Below are 15356 nucleotides of genomic sequence, written 5' to 3'. Positions count from 1 at the left end.
ATGCCTTCGTTTCTTCAAGGCTGGATGACCACAGTGCCCTCCTTGTGGGGCATCCCTTGCGCTTGGTCCAGAAGCTTCAGCCGGTGCAGAATGCTGCAGCACGATTGCTGTCAAAGCGAGGCCTTCTCGGCATATGACCCTTTGGCTCAGAGGGCATCACTGGTTCACTAAATTTACTTTTCAAAACATCCCCCAAATTATGCATTTCCCATGAGTCCGTTAGGCCAGTTTAGATGCATTCTTTTGTAATGTTAGCTTAATTGTAGTTACTGAAAACCAGACTTTCTCAATTTATTCAGATATAGTGCTTTCTAAACAAATGCATATAATTTCCTCTTCCAGAAATGCTTAATTGTGAATTCAAGGGACACGGACGTCTTTACGGACAGAGATGACAAGACAGCTTTCCAGATTAGTTAGCTGGGAGTCAGACAGTTGGCAGAGTGGCATTGGGCTCGCTAAGATGCCAGCTACTACAGGAATTGCTTTCTTGAGCCTTTTTAGCACTGCAATACCATTTCTTTAAAAAATCAAAAAGGTTGATTTTTAAGTCATGGCAGAGTGTGAGCAAATACTCCACATTTGCCAAGCTTTCAGGAGCAGGACCAAGGGGTGAAATGAAGCCCCCCAGATCCCCAAAGTTTGAGGGAAAGGGTCTATCTCCCTTCTTCCTTATCAGTTCTTTCCACCTAAGAAATGGGAAGAAAGCAGCTGCTCATGCTAAGCGCAGGGTTTGTTGGGTTGGAGATTAATGAGCTGACAAGGGTATGATTTGTCAGCAATGAATATGATTTGTTCTTATCTGTAAGTGAAGCCACATTTGAAACAATACAGAAGCAGTCAAAGGGAATTTCCCAGGAAGTCTTTTATTCAATCTCACCTGCGATCATATATGCTGAACACACAGAAACACATAGATAATGTGAAATAACTGGGAGTTAAAGGTAAAGGTAAAGGTACCCCTGCCCGTACGGGCCAGTCGTGTCCGACTCTAGGGTTGTGCGCCCATCTCACTTAAGAGGCCGGGGGCCAGCGCTGTCCGGAGACACTTCCGGGTCACGTGGCCAGCGTGAAGAAGCTGCTCTGGCAAGCCAGCACCAGCGCAGCACACGGAAACGCCGTTTACCTTCCCTCTATAAAGCGGTACCTATTTATCTACTTGCACCCGGGGGTGCTTTCGAACTGCTAGGTGGGCAGGAGCTGGGACCGAAAGATGGGAGCTCACCCCGCCGCGGGGATTCGAACCGCCAACCATGCGATCGGCAAGCCCTAGGCACTACAGACTCCAAATAACACTCAACACATGCAAGCAGATTAATGCAATAGTACATATGATTTCCCCACTTCCTTTTTAAAAAAATGCTTTTATTTATTTTCATGGTAGATAATTTTAAAGAAAGCAATGGTTACAACTATAAACAACAAATACCTTACCCTGATGAAATTGCAGACTTTCTTCCTGCCATGTGTTACAAGTTTCATTTGATTACTCTAAAAGATCACGCCACCTTTTCCCATGAGTGCTGGGTGGATTCCGGCAACAGTCTTAACAATTTATATATTCAATAAACTTTGGTCACTTGTCATAAAAGGAATATAGATTGTGTTCCCTCACCTTCTTAATTTCCCTTGGCAAACAAAAATTTAAGATACTGAAATTGTGGTGCCCAGAATTGAACACAGTATTCTGGAAACAAAATAAAAAAATTCCTTCCAGTAGCACCTGAGAGACCAACACATTTTGTTATTTGTATGAGCTTTCGTGTGCATGCACACTTCTTCAGATACCATTTTATTTTATTTCGCCTACGGCAGACCAACATGGTTACTTACCTGTAACTAGAACAGTATTCTGGGTGGGGCCTGACCAAGGCAGAAGAAAGTGGTACTATTCCTGCCCTTGATCTGATTCTGACTTCTGCCACATTGGCCTCCGCTCCCCGTTTGGTATCGTCTACAAATGTGATGAGCATCCCCTCAGTTCCTTCATCCAAGTCATTTATAAAGACGCTGAACAACAACGGGCCCAGGACAGAACCCTGCAGCACCCCTCTTGTCACTTTTCCCCAGGATGATGAGGAACCATGAAGGAGTCCTCTTTGGGTTTGGTCAGTCAAATCCACCTAACAGTTACCTTGTTCAGCCTCATTTTACCAGCTTCCTCACATAAATATCACAGGGGACTTTGTCAAAAACCTTACTGAAATCAAGATGCACTATTACCACAGAAATCCCCCGAGAAACAGTCTGTAACTCCATCCAAAAAAAGAAAATGAAAAAAGAGAGATTTCTCTAGCTTGACTCGTTTTTGAGAAAGCCATGCTTTCAACCTATCTGTTTATTCTGTGAACCAACATGAAATCTTCAGATGAAGGGTGCATGAATTATAAAATGATAATAATAAGGATATTGACAAGCTGGAACATGTGCAAATGAAGGCAATCAAGATGGTGTTATTTTATTTATGCATTTATTTCATTTCTTTATCACCCTATAGCAGGGGTGCCAACTTGAATAAAATATAGAAGGGGTTTAGTAAGCCCTGCCTCGGTTAAACAGTCACAGGATGCGGTGCAAGCATGCCATTTGAATGGCTGTTCCTATGAACTAGGGGGTGGTCCCCTCACATATCTTATTGGGGGGATAAAGACCCCTCAGAATCTAAGAGTTGGCTCTTATTCTCTATACCCACAGGTCTCAGGACGGTTGCAACATAAAGTCACACAATGAAAAAACAAAACACACAGCCCACAACCTGTAACCCCCACCTCCCCACCACATTTTAAAAGGGCATTAGATGTCAATCAGCCACAGGCCTGTTTAAAGTGGTGTGTATGAATTCTCTGATGGGAACTGAGATTGGAGCTCTTCCTGAAGCTCTTTCCACATTCAAAGCACTGATAGGGTTTTTCCCCTGTATGAATTCTCTGATGGGAAGTGAGAGTGGAGCTATTAGTGAAGCTCTTTCCACATTCCACGCACTGATTGGGTTTCTCCCCTGTATGAATTCTTTGATGGGAAGTGAGATGGTAGTTTTGAATGAACCTTTTTCCACATTCCACACACTGATAGGGTTTCTCTGTTTGCTTTTCGCAGTATAGTAGCGCAGAGAGCTTGCTGGGGAGAGCTTGCATTAAAAAGAAGGGACTCAAAAATAACTTAAACAAGGTTTTAATAAGAAAAACAAAAACTCCTTATACACCAAATACATCTACAAACAAACACGACCCAACCACCAACCCATCCCCAGGGTGAATGGAAGAGCTAGGTGCTGCTCCTTATATACTGCAGCCAATTCCCAACACAGCTTAATCAATGCAACTCAGCAGCACCTGCTATGCCCCACAGCTGTAAAGCTGGATCTCGTTAGTTCGCTCTGGCCCTTGCTTTGGCCCCTTAAAGGTATACACATTGGGTGAAACAATGATGAACCTTTAGATTTAAAGAAACAGTTCAACATTTCCCCTGCGGTTTATCATTGTGGAAGAAAAACATAAAGCATACTTTGTACATGTTTTTCATGTGTAACCTTTGGAAGTGCTTTAGTAAAAATGTCTGCAATTTGATTGTCACCTGGAACATATTTAAATACAATCATTTTATCAGCAATTAGTTTCTTTACAAACTGTAAACGTAATCTTAAGACTCTAGTGCGCTGCGTATTGGTTTCTGAACATAGAATAGCGATTCCACTCTGGGAATTTGTTGAAAACCTCTAGCGACTAATCTTGCCTTGTACCTTACAACTTCATTTTCCCCCCCCATTCATTTTAGCTCTATAAACCCATTTTGAATCTATAAGTCTCATATCTGGGGTTAGAGGTACAAGAGACCAAGTGTTACTGTCTTTTAAAGAAGCTATCTCAGAGTTCATAGCTTTATACCAATTTACAGCTTGGTGCTTAGGTAAATTCTGAACATCATTGTAGCTTTTTGGCTCAAAAACTGCCTTATTGGCATACACAGTATTAAAATGTTCATCTGCAAATCGTTGTGGCTTCTGCCTCTTTCTATCTGAACGTCTCAGTCCGGAAGGAGAGTCAGACTCCTCAGACTTAATAGGACTAAGTGAACTACTAGTTTCAGGTTGTAAACCATCATTGTCAGACTGAAGAGATGCCTGTAGGCTAAGCTCACGGTCAGAAAACTCAAGAGAATCTAACCTCCCCTTGGGTGCATGTGACTTTAAATCATAAAACAAATTATCAGATTCAACAGGCTTTTTGTCTTCTTCCATTAATTCAGAAGCACCATTTCCTGCTGCTGCTGCTCCTGCTTCCTCTTCTTCTTCAGTATCATTTATACCATCAGTATCTTGGAAAATAGCAACTCCATTCCAATTTACAGTTTGTATCATGCTTCTGGTAATATGAAATTTGCCAGTTGCTGGGACGTAAATTCTGTACGCCCCCTGCTGGTAGCCCATTAATTTTCCCCGAACACTACGCTCACCCAATTTCTGCTTAGCGGGATAATGCATAATTACATCTGAACCCCAAATGCGTAGGTATTTCAGATTAGGGCGTTTTTTAAACAGCTTTTCATAGGGGGTGACATCTAAACCAGAATGATAACTTCGATTTCTAACAAAACAAAACGCATTGAGCGCTTCAGCCCAAAAATCTTTGGGCAGATTAGCATCATGCAGATAAGTTTTAACCCCTGCCTGCAGGTCACGCTGCGCAACTTCAACAAGCCCATTTTGCCAGGGACTTCGGGGGCAAGATAACTCATGAGTAGTCCCCTGCGCTTCCAGGAATTTCTCAAAATCCTCAGAAACAAATTCCCCGCCCCGGTCAGAAAACAGGTTCTTAATTGGTTTGTTAAAGTGCGTTTTTACCCAGTTGCAAAAAACTTTGTACTTCTCAAATGCTTGGGACTTTTCTGCTATTGCATAAGTCCAACAGTATCTACTATACTGGTCTATCAGGGTAAGCCAGTACTTAGAACCTCCTAATGATGGTGGGAGTGGCCCAACTAAATCACAATGTACACGCTCAAATGGCTCAGTTACTTTCCTATCTGAGCACCTACCCTTGCGTGCAACCTTAATCTTATTTTTGCAACAGGATAGACATTGCATAAAGAATTCACATGGTTTTAAGTTGAGGCCATTAACAATATTCTTTGTCTTAATTACATCAGCAAAATTCAGGTGTCCCAGAATTCTGTGCACCTCGTGGACACACCCGGAATGTGGCCTTACATTCCTCAACCCCTGGCTTGACTGTGCTGCTCTGCAATTTATAGGCGATTGGGAGCAGGTGCGAAAATACAGTCTATATAAACCGTCAGATTCCCGGGCATACAATAGACGTTTGTTCCCCTCAAAAAACTCACACATTGAATTTAAGAAACGCACAGTTATGCCTTGACGAGCAAAACACCTTACTGATAATAAACTGTCCACTGATGGGCAGTAAATGCAGTTTGCTATCGTAATGTTTAAAGAGTCAAGTTTAACAGTACCCCTGCCAAGCGACTGCAGGACTTGTGAATTGGCTAAATGTACATTACCAATTTCCTCTTCGAAAGAAAGAAATAAGCTTCGATTGTTACAGACATGCTGAGAAGCTCCTGAGTCAACAATAAAAGAATTCCACTTGGCACCTTTAACTTTACGACCTGTTGTCCGAGCATGAAAAGCTCGCGGCTCGTTTCTGTCTTTACGGTACGATGTCGGCTGCTGGGCTGACGACCGTGACTGACGAACAGAAACAGACTTGGGAGTACCTTGCTTTCTTTTGGATCTGCAGTCCTTTGCAAAATGTCCCTGCTTATTGCAGAACCAACAACGCTTGGCCGCTTTAAATGCAGTCGTATCACCACAAGTTTGCATGTGGCGTCCCTCATTACTTCCGGAAGTAGGAGTGCTTGTGGCACAAGCCTCCCTTCTGTCCAACTCGCCCATTAATCTTGCCGTTACCCCTTCCACAGTTAAGTGTGCTGGTGGAACGGCAGATATCTGGCTAGCTATACCATCAAAGTCCTCATTAAGGGAACAAAGGATGATAAAAACATACTGAATATCAGGTATCTCCATGTCCCTTCGAATTAATTCACAGCGTATTGCCTCCAGACGTCTCAAGTGTGCTGCCAAATCACCACCAGGCTGCAACTTCGTCTGGTACAACTGCTTGAAATACGTCAATGCAGACGCTGACTCTTTTCTAACATGCACTGCTGCAAGACTGTCCCACATTTCTTTGGCAGTTTTCTTATTCCTTATGTAGACTACTTGCTGGTCGCTGACTGCCAAATTAATTATCGCCCTGGCTTTCGCATCTCCTTTCGACCAAGCATCAGTTACAGGGTCAGGAGGGTCATCAGTTACATAGGTCCATACATCTCTAGAGGTCAAAAGCGCCTCCACCCGAAAAGACCATAAACTATAGTTCTCATCTGTCAGCTGTGGGAAGACCAGAGCCTTCTCAGCTTCGAGAACCCGGTCAACCATTCTGGAACTCTTCCAGACCCACAAAAAACTATGCTAACAGGAGAAGGAGTTTTCAAACCTTTCTCAGAGTCCAAAAATATGCAGTCATCCACTCAGCAGCTGGGCCCATAACCAAAGATGTTGGCTTTTCGCAGTATAGTAGCGCAGAGAGCTTGCTGGGGAGAGCTTGCATTAAAAAGAAGGGACTCAAAAATAACTTAAACAAGGTTTTAATAAGAAAAACAAAAACTCCTTATACACCAAATACATCTACAAACAAGCACGACCCAACCACCAACCCATCCCCAGGGTGAATGGCAGAGCTAGGTGCTGCTCCTTATATACTGCAGCCAATTCCCAACACAGCTTAATCAATGCAACTCAGCAGCACCTGCTATGCCCCACAGCTGTAAAGCTGGATCTCGTTAGTTCGCTCTGGCCCTTGCTCTGGCCCCTTAAAGGTATACACATTGGCTGAAACAATGATGAACCTTTAGATTTAAAGAAACAGTTCAACATTCTCCCCTGTATGAATTCTTTTATGAGAAGTGAGACTGGAGCTCCGGCTGAAGCTCTTTCCACATTCCACACACTGATAGGGTTTCTCCCCTGTATGAATTCTTTGATGGGAAGTGAGACTGCTGCTGTGACTAAAGCGCTTTCCACATTCCACACACTGATAGGGTTTCTCCCCTGTATGAATTCTCTGATGGGAAGCGAGATGGGAGCTCTTCCTGAAGCTCTTTCCACATTCCACACACTGATAGCGTTTCTCGCCTGTATGAATTATTTGATGGAAAGTGAGAGAGGAGCTCCTACTGAAGCTCTTTCCACATTCCACACACTGATAGGGTTTCTCCCCTGTATGAATTATTTGATGGAAAGTGAGAGAGGAGCTCCTACTGAAGCTCTTTCCACATTCCACACACTGATAGGGCTTCTCCCCTGTATGAATTATTTGATGGAAAGTGAGACCGGCGCTGTGACTGAACCTTTTTCCACATTCCACACACTGATACAGTTTCTCCCCTGTATGAATTCTCTGATGGGAAGTGAGATTGGAGTTACTATTGAAGCTCTTTCCACATTCCAAGCACTGATATGGTTTCTCCCCTGTATGAATTCTTTGATGGGAAGTGAGACTGCTGCTGTGACTAAAGCTCTTTCCACATTCCACACACTGATAGGGTTTCTCCCCTGTATGAATTCTCTGATGGGAAGAGAGATGGGAGCTCCTACTGAAGCTCTTTCCACATTCCACACACTGATAGCGTTTCTCGCCTGTATGAATTATTTGATGGAAAGTGAGAGAGGAGCTCCTACTGAAGCTCTTTCCACATTCCACACACTGATAGGGTTTCTCCCCTGTATGAATTCTTTGATGGAAAGTGAGAGAGGAGCTCCTACTGAAGCTCTTTCCACATTCCACACACTGATAGGGCTTCTCCCCTGTATGAATTATTTGATGGAAAGTGAGACTGGCGCTGTGACTGAACCTTTTTCCACATTCCACACACTGATACGGTTTCTCCCCTGTATGAATTCTCCGATGGGAAGTGAGATTGGAGTTACTACTGAATCTCTTTCCACATTCCAAGCACTGATATGGTTTCTCCCCTGTATAAATTTTCTTATGGGAAGTGAGTTTGGAGCTTTCAGTGAAGCTTTCTCCACATTCCACACTCTGATAGGGCTTCTCCCTAGTATGAGTTCTTTGATGGGAAATGAGTTTGGAGCTCTCCCTGAAGCTCTTTCCACATTCCACACACTGATAGGGTTTCTCCCCTGTATGGATTCTGTGATGGTATGTGAGAGAATAGCTATGATTGAAGCTCTTTCCACATTCCACACACTGATAGGGTTTCTCCCCTGTATGAATCCTTTGATGGGAAGTGAGTCTGGCGCTCTGACTGAAGCTTTTTCCACATTCCACACACTGATAGGGTTTCTCCCCTCTATGAATTCTTTGATGGGAAGTGAGAGAATAGCTCTGACTAAAGCTCTTTCCACATTCCACACACTGATAGGGTTTCTCCCCTGTATGAGTTCTTTGATGTCTAGTGAGTTTGGAGCTCTTACTGAAGCTCTTTCCACATTCCACACACTGATAGGGTTTCTCCCCTGTATGGATTCTTTGATGGTAAGTGAGAGAGGAGCTATGACTGAAGCTCTTTCCACATTCCGCACACTGATAGGGTTTCTTCCTAATGAGATTTCCTTGATGGGAAGTGGAATTGGAACTTTTTCCACTTTCAAGATATTTAAACAGCTTCTCCATTGTGGGGATTTTGTCATGGTCACCATTGTTCTTAATTTCCAGTCCATCAATATCTGCAATGAAGAGTAATGGATTAGCGCCTCAGGGAGAAATTAATGAAGAATACTTGTTAACTCTGGTAATAGAGGAATAACACAAATGGGTTAGATGGATGGTTTTCTGAAGGGTTGGGTGCATTAATTAACAGGGATCAACCGACATCCTTAGGGGAACCTGTGATTCGACAAGCCTGGCTCTTCTCTTGAATGGATTTTGTTTGGCTCCATCATGGCACCCTCCATTTCCAATGTCAGTCTTCTCTTTGGACAACCAAAGACTGACAGGAGGAAAAACTAAAACTGAAAACCTGACAGAAGCTACTTCAACTTCCCTAACAACTCTGAAGTTTACAGTCAAAAGGGTCTGGGGAGTTCAGACCAGCTGATCCTTGTTTAATAAGCTGCAACTGCAGGAAGAACATTCACAGAAAAAAACAGTAATTTACTGTTAAAGGATTTTTTGGGTTGTGATATCTGGTGTTGTAGGGGGCGCTGTTGAGTTCTGTGAACATATATGAGGTTAGTCACATATGGAGTTTTGAATTTAGAAACAGATATTATGATCCCACTGGGAGCCTTACCGAGAGACGTCACGATCCCACGATTCTCCTCCATGACGTCCTTATGCAGAGCTCTCTGGTCAGGATCCAGCAACTCCCACTCCTCATCCGTGAAACAAACAGCAACGTCTTCAAAGCACACTGGACCCTAAAAGAAAAGGGGAAATGTCCTCCTCTGAGACAACAGTGTTGTTCATCACCACTCCTTGAGCTAGGACATTCTTCCACCCCTTGGCCTCTGTCCCCACAAGGCAGCTTCCCCTGACCTGATCTGGTTCCACAGCCGCTGCTTCCATTCTGTCCCCATTCAGAGATGGATGAAGAGGTCTAGCCAGTATCACTGTGTCACCTGCAAGAGGAAAAAGGTAAGGGGGAGGCCCAGAGTGCCTTCTTGTCTCACAGGTGAATCAGTCATCTAAACTACAGAGGGGCCTTTGAGAAAGTCTCACCTGCTGAGTGCAGTTGGATGTTTGGGTGCATTTCAGATGTTAGTTGTGCAGAAATATATCTTCCCGACCTCTGGGCTCTTAGCCCTAGCTATCTCCCCCAACAAAATATGAAAAGAACCCACAGATGAGTTGGAAAACCAACAGAATGAGACCTAACGGAGAAAAGACTACTTACCCAGCTGCCTCTCTCTGGTGTCCAACGGTGGCCTCTCTGCCTCAGAAGAAAGATGGCCCATTTCTGCAAAGAGATCCTTTCCCTGAAAAAGAAACAAGGATTCAAAAGAGAGAATGGGGAGGATTAAAAAATGAATTACAGGGCCAACAGCTTCAAGGGTGACAGATCTCATTCCATGGACGTCTTCTGATACGGAAGGGGGGGAGCATGTCTTCTTCACCCTTCCGCTGGTCACCAGAGGGTCCGAGGCGATGACCTCAAGGGCACCCAGCCCCACATGGACCCCTCAGCCCCCACACCGTTGCACAAGCACCACACTTTACCCCAAGCCCCATAAATAAAGTGCCTTTCCCCTTTCCTACACTGATCCGCTATTATGGGCGAAATAAGCCCAAACTCTTATGCCTTCCCTCCCGCTCTATTTTACTATGGGTAGACCGTATAGGGTTATATTTCCTATCCTTTGAATGGGTGCGTTCTACCCAATCAGAACCATGCATTCGTCTTGCAGAGCTACCTCAGCGAGCTCCTGCATGCCTCATTTAACCTCTTGACAAGCTGCTGACGGCTCCCCGCTGGGAGAACAATGGAATCGAAACTTGTGAACTCATAAAATTGTCAAATCTTGCTACAATGTATCCATTTTGTTTCCGATCTCAATTGTCAATATAAAATGGGCTAAAATCTTTTAAAATTCATATAAAATCAACTGCAACACCAATTTTCTTGTTTTTGGTGCCAATCGGCTCAATTTCTCTAGGACTCCATGACACCTCCCCTCTCCTCCATAATCCCTCAAGCGAGGTGTCACGTACTCTCAGGAAGACCCTAATCCCGTCAAATCACTCTGCCAAGCCTTTCCTCTGGGCAATGCCAGGTGGCAGACTATGCATATATGGACCATTGTCTTCTCATCACTGGTACTCAGGATGTGCTTATCTGTGCATATCTCCAGCTCTGCATATTCCCCCCTCCCTTCTCCATATGTTAATCTGTGTAACCCAACCTCTTCCTAATGTATTCATGATGTAATCTGTGTAACCCAATCTCTCCTTCATGTATTCATGTTGTAACTGTGATGTATTTTGCACTGTATTCTGGGACATGGAGGGAAGTTTTAAAAGTTCATGCCACAAAGTTCTCGCGGTTCAATCTCGCCTTGAACCTGTTGCGCAATAAATTTGGATCTTCTGCAGCTTGCTCCTGTCTCCGGCTGAGCTCATTTTTTCCTCCGCAGGGACCCACGGATTTAGTCCGAGGAGCTGGGTGGCAGAGCAGCCTCGCACCCAGATTTTACCGTAACACTTCCCAGGAAAAAAATATGAGCCATCAGTAGAGCATGATGGGATGTTATCTGTCCTGTTTGGAGCCCCTTGGGAGTATCCAGAGGAAAGTCTCTCTCACCTGCTTTCTCTCCTCTGCCTGACTCAGGAGGAAACCTTCGGCCAGGGCCACCGCCTGGGAACTGGTCTCCGCTCCACAGTCCCTCACCCAGCTCTCCATCTCCAGGGGAAGGACAGCCAGGAACTGCTCCAAGATCACCAGGTCCAGCATCTCAGCTTTCGTGTGCCTTTCTGGCTTCAGCCACTGATGGTCAAGGTGGTAGAGTCGGCTGCAAACCTCTCGGGGTCCTTTGGCCTCCTGGCAGCAGAACTGCCTCAACTGCTGGCTCTGCACCTCTGAACGGAGGGTGTACTCCTCACCCAGGATCTTCTGCACAGAGTTTTCCCAGAATCCCCCACTGCTCCCAGTTTGGATGTCATGGCCTCTTTCTGTTCCAGGGCCTGCTGAGTCTCGCTCATCCATCTCTGCTCTCAGGAAGCCTCTAGGAGATCGGAAGGAACCCTTCGGTCTTCTGCCAAGTTCTCTCTGTCTTAAGTAGAGGCGCTAGCAAATCCTACAAAGCAAATACATTCTTCAGTTACAAAAGTTGTCTAATATCAGAAGAAAAAGGTTCCCTGAGCAAGCATGGATGAGTCTTGGAGGGAACCAGGGCTGGACTGCACCACAGCCCAAACCATGAGCTATTTTATTTATTTAAATTTCTATAACACTTTATATTTTAAAGAAAATTCTCAAAGCGGTTTACAGCATATTAAATCTGTGGGGATAATTGGGGAGTTAGAAGAGGATATATGATTTAATGATATCCTTCCTAACATGCACTAGCTAGTTCCATATTCTAGTTCCATACATCCCCCTTTTTCAGATTACGCAGCGATCAGCTTGTTGCTGACTCATCTGAGTCTTACTATTAAAGATTCCTTCCTGGTAAAATCCCTTCCAATCCCTTTTAAATGAATAAGCACAATAATCTGATTCATGTTAATATAAAAGTAGTTTACTCACAGATTCATTCACGTTCACAGACATATCCCTGAAGGCAGGCTTAGGTTACATAACAACTAGAACTATTCCATAAAGAAGTTAGTCCCAAATGACTGCCACTAAGGAGTCACTTCCCCAAACACACAGCAACATACAAAATGGAGAAGACACACTGATCAGAACATGGAGGCCGTGTGCTCCTCCATGCTAATACAACAGACTGCAGCCTCTTCAAGTCACATGCAGTGGAAGTCTGTCCCAGCTCAGGAGGAAACAGGAAGTCTTCTCCTGAGTGGTAGAAAACATCCCCTAATGTGTCCCCTGTAGGAACGTTGTACTTGACTGCAGTTTCACATCCCACAAAATCAATAAAAGAGAAACAAAACAAGACAAAGAAAGTCAACTATATAGTCTATAGTCAAAGCAGCATAACAGAAAACAAATATTCTCTTAAAGATTGCAAAATAAAACATTACAAAGGAGGTCAACTACAGAATACACTCGCTCATCCATCTGTGCTCTCAGGAAGCCTCTGAGAGATCGGAAGGAACCCTTCGGTCTTCTGCCAAGTTCTCTCTGTCTTAAGTAGAGGCGCTAGCAAATCCTACAAAGCAAATACATTCTTCAGTTACAAAAGTTGTCTAATATCAGAAGAAAAAGGTTCCCTGAGCAAGCATGGATGAGTCTTGGAGGGAACCAGGGCTGGACTGCACCACAGCCCAAACCATGAGCTATTTTATTTATTTAAATTTCTATAACACTTTATATTTTAAAGAAAATTCTCAAAGCGGTTTACAGCATATTAAATCTGTGGGGATAATTGGGGAGTTAGAAGAAGATATATTATTGAATGATATCCTTCCTAACATGCACTAGCAAGTTCCATATTCTAGCAGAGTTCCATACATCCCCCTTTTTCAGATTACGCAGCGATCAGCTTGTTGCTGACTCATCTGAGTCTTACTGTTAATGATTCCTTCCTGGTAAAATCCCTTCCAATCCCTCTTAAATGAATAAGCACAATAATCTGATTCACGTTAATATAAAGTAGTTTACTCACAGATTCATTCAGATTGTTACATAACAACTAGAACTATTCCATAAAGAAGTTAGTCCCAAATGACTGCCACTAAGGAGTCACTTCCCCAAACACACAGCAACATACAAAATGGAGAAGACACACTGATCAGAACATGGAGGCCGTGTGCTCCTCCATGCTAGTACAACAGACTGCAGCCTCTTCAAGTCTGTCCCAGCTCAGGAGGAAACAGGAAGTCTTCCCCTGAGTGGCAGAAAACATCCCCTAATGTGTCGTCCACTGTAGGAATGTTGTACTTGGCTGCAGTTTCACATCCTACAAAATCAATAAAACAAGCTGAAGAAAATCAAATATATATTCTATAGTCAGAGCAACATAGCAGAAAACAAATATTCTCTTAAAGATATCAAAATAAAACATTACAAAGGAGGTCAACTACAGAATACATATTTAACACAGCAGGGCTGGGTGAGTCTGGGCCTCACCCCTAGGCCAGGTGGAAAGGGCCTTTTTAGAAAGGAGAAGAAAGAGGAGGAAGAAGAGGAGGAAGAAGAAGAAGAAGCAGCCTCTAGCTCTCCTAGAAGAAAGATTGCAATGCAAAATGTGGAGGCAACGGAAGGGATTTCTGGGAGATGAAGAAGCCTGGTTTCTTCTGCCTTCCAGTCAATGCATGAAGTCAGACCTGACTGACAAGGAAGTGACTTGTATCTTGTGAAAAATGGATGCTTGGCTCTAGTGGGGGTCCTCACTCGGGGGTCCTCAGGAGTTGCTCCCCCCCACCCCACTCCCCTGCTTCTGTCTCCTTTTCTTGCACTTGGACTCTCTGCCACTCTCAAGGCAGACTCCTGGGGTGGGGTCCCTTTTTCTTTGCTCTGAGGGCCAGGTACATATCTGGCCAACCCACCGAGGGCCAAGTGGGCAGGGCCAAATACACCTCCCTTCAAATTTAGGAGGGTAATTTAGTATTATTATTCAATTAGATAGCTTAACACACACACAGCCATTGATGCCAAGGTCCCTGGAGGCTCAGTGAGTAGCAGCGCCCATTTCCAGCAACAATCCCTTTGGGCCAGAGAGGATGTGGTCCTGGGATGCCCTGCTCTGGGTGCGAGGGGATTGCTGCCGTGGCCTCCGTGGGGAGCTGCCCTGGGAGACACTGGGAAACTGGTCCCCAATGCAGCAGCCAGACTCAGGGCTGGGATTCCTCTCTTTGTTCCTGGCCTTTCTCTTCCACCTTTCCTTCCTTCCTTCCTCTCCGTTGTTCTTGGAGGGGGGGGGCTAGTCCACCTCCTCGTCCAGCTTTGGAAAACCATTTGCACATGTTTCCTCTGTTGTGCAATGAGGCTGAGTGATGTCACACAGAGTTAAACTCCCAGGGACTCCTTTGTTTGAAGAAGGGAGATTTTTTCTGAAAGGGGGGGGGGGGCGGAGGGCCAAATGAGTTTGGGATCCTCTGATCTCCAGGAAGGAGAGCGTGGCAGACCTGGCCCCTCCCTGGCAGGACCCTCTCCTCCCTGACTTGGGGTCCCCCCCCCCGGCTGAGCAGATCAGGCCCCTCCCCTGCTTTCAGCCCCTGGGCTCCTTCCTCCTCTGGGTAGCAGGAGCATATGGGGGGGGGTCTTTGCACCCCTGACCCTCTCCTCCCTGACTTGGGGTCCCCCCAGGCGTCCTCCCCTGCTGCACCCCTGGGACCCCCACCAGATCCCAGAGAGAGAGGAGACTCACCAGATCCCAGGAGGGGGCTGCGATTCGGCCCTTGCAGGAGAGACACAAAGCAAGGAAAGGACTGGGGAGGGAGGGACCTTGGCTCTGGAGGACCTGCCCCCCCTTGCTTCCTGCCTCTCTAGGAAGGCAGCTCGGTTCCCTTTAACCCTTGCCAAGCCCAGCGTGCCCATCTCTCCCCTCCGCGTTTTTCTTTCTTTATTCCACTTCCAGAGATGCTTTTTGGGCGACGCCCCCCCCCCACTTTCCTTTCCTTCTAGCGCAGTGATGGCGAACCTTTTAGAAACCGAGTCCCCAAACTGCAACCCCAAACCCAATTTAACCTGCGTAT

General features: G+C 45.1%; 1 protein-coding gene across 1 annotated transcript; it reads right to left on the bottom strand.

The window, feature by feature from the left end:
• Positions 1-1348: 1348 nt before the first annotated feature.
• LOC310675566 (uncharacterized protein) lies at positions 1349-15091 on the bottom strand. The gene is made up of 8 exons (XM_083436437.1): positions 15029-15091; positions 11341-11833; positions 9937-10018; positions 9579-9661; positions 9334-9460; positions 7448-8767; positions 7028-7196; positions 1349-3065 (listed from the first exon to the last, which is right to left on the bottom strand). Exons 2-7 carry the CDS (start codon positions 11740-11742, stop codon positions 7087-7089), a joined length of 2124 nt encoding a protein of 707 aa, XP_083292563.1. The 5' UTR covers positions 11743-11833; positions 15029-15091; the 3' UTR covers positions 1349-3065; positions 7028-7086.
• Positions 15092-15356: the final 265 nt, after the last annotated feature.

This window comes from Podarcis tiliguerta (genome assembly GCF_965153285.1).
Source record: "Podarcis tiliguerta genome assembly, chromosome: 4".
Classification (NCBI taxonomy): Eukaryota; Metazoa; Chordata; class Lepidosauria; order Squamata; family Lacertidae; genus Podarcis; species Podarcis tiliguerta.
This window is presented reverse-complemented; position numbering and strand designations above follow the sequence as displayed.

Bases quoted from the DNA above. Each gene is read 5' to 3' on its own strand.
- LOC310675566 (XM_083436437.1), bottom strand. From the start codon at position 11,742: ATGGATGAGCGAGACTCAGCAGGCCCTGGAACAGAAAGAGGCCATGAC. The intron at 10,019-11,340 runs GTGAGAGAGACT...TTTCTTTTTCAG, and splicing joins AGGCAGAGGAGAGAAAGCAG to GGAAAGGATCTCTTTGCAGA. The intron at 7,197-7,447 runs GTGTGGAATGTG...AAACGCTATCAG, and splicing joins AGGGGAGAAACTGTATCAGT to TGTGTGGAATGTGGAAAGAG.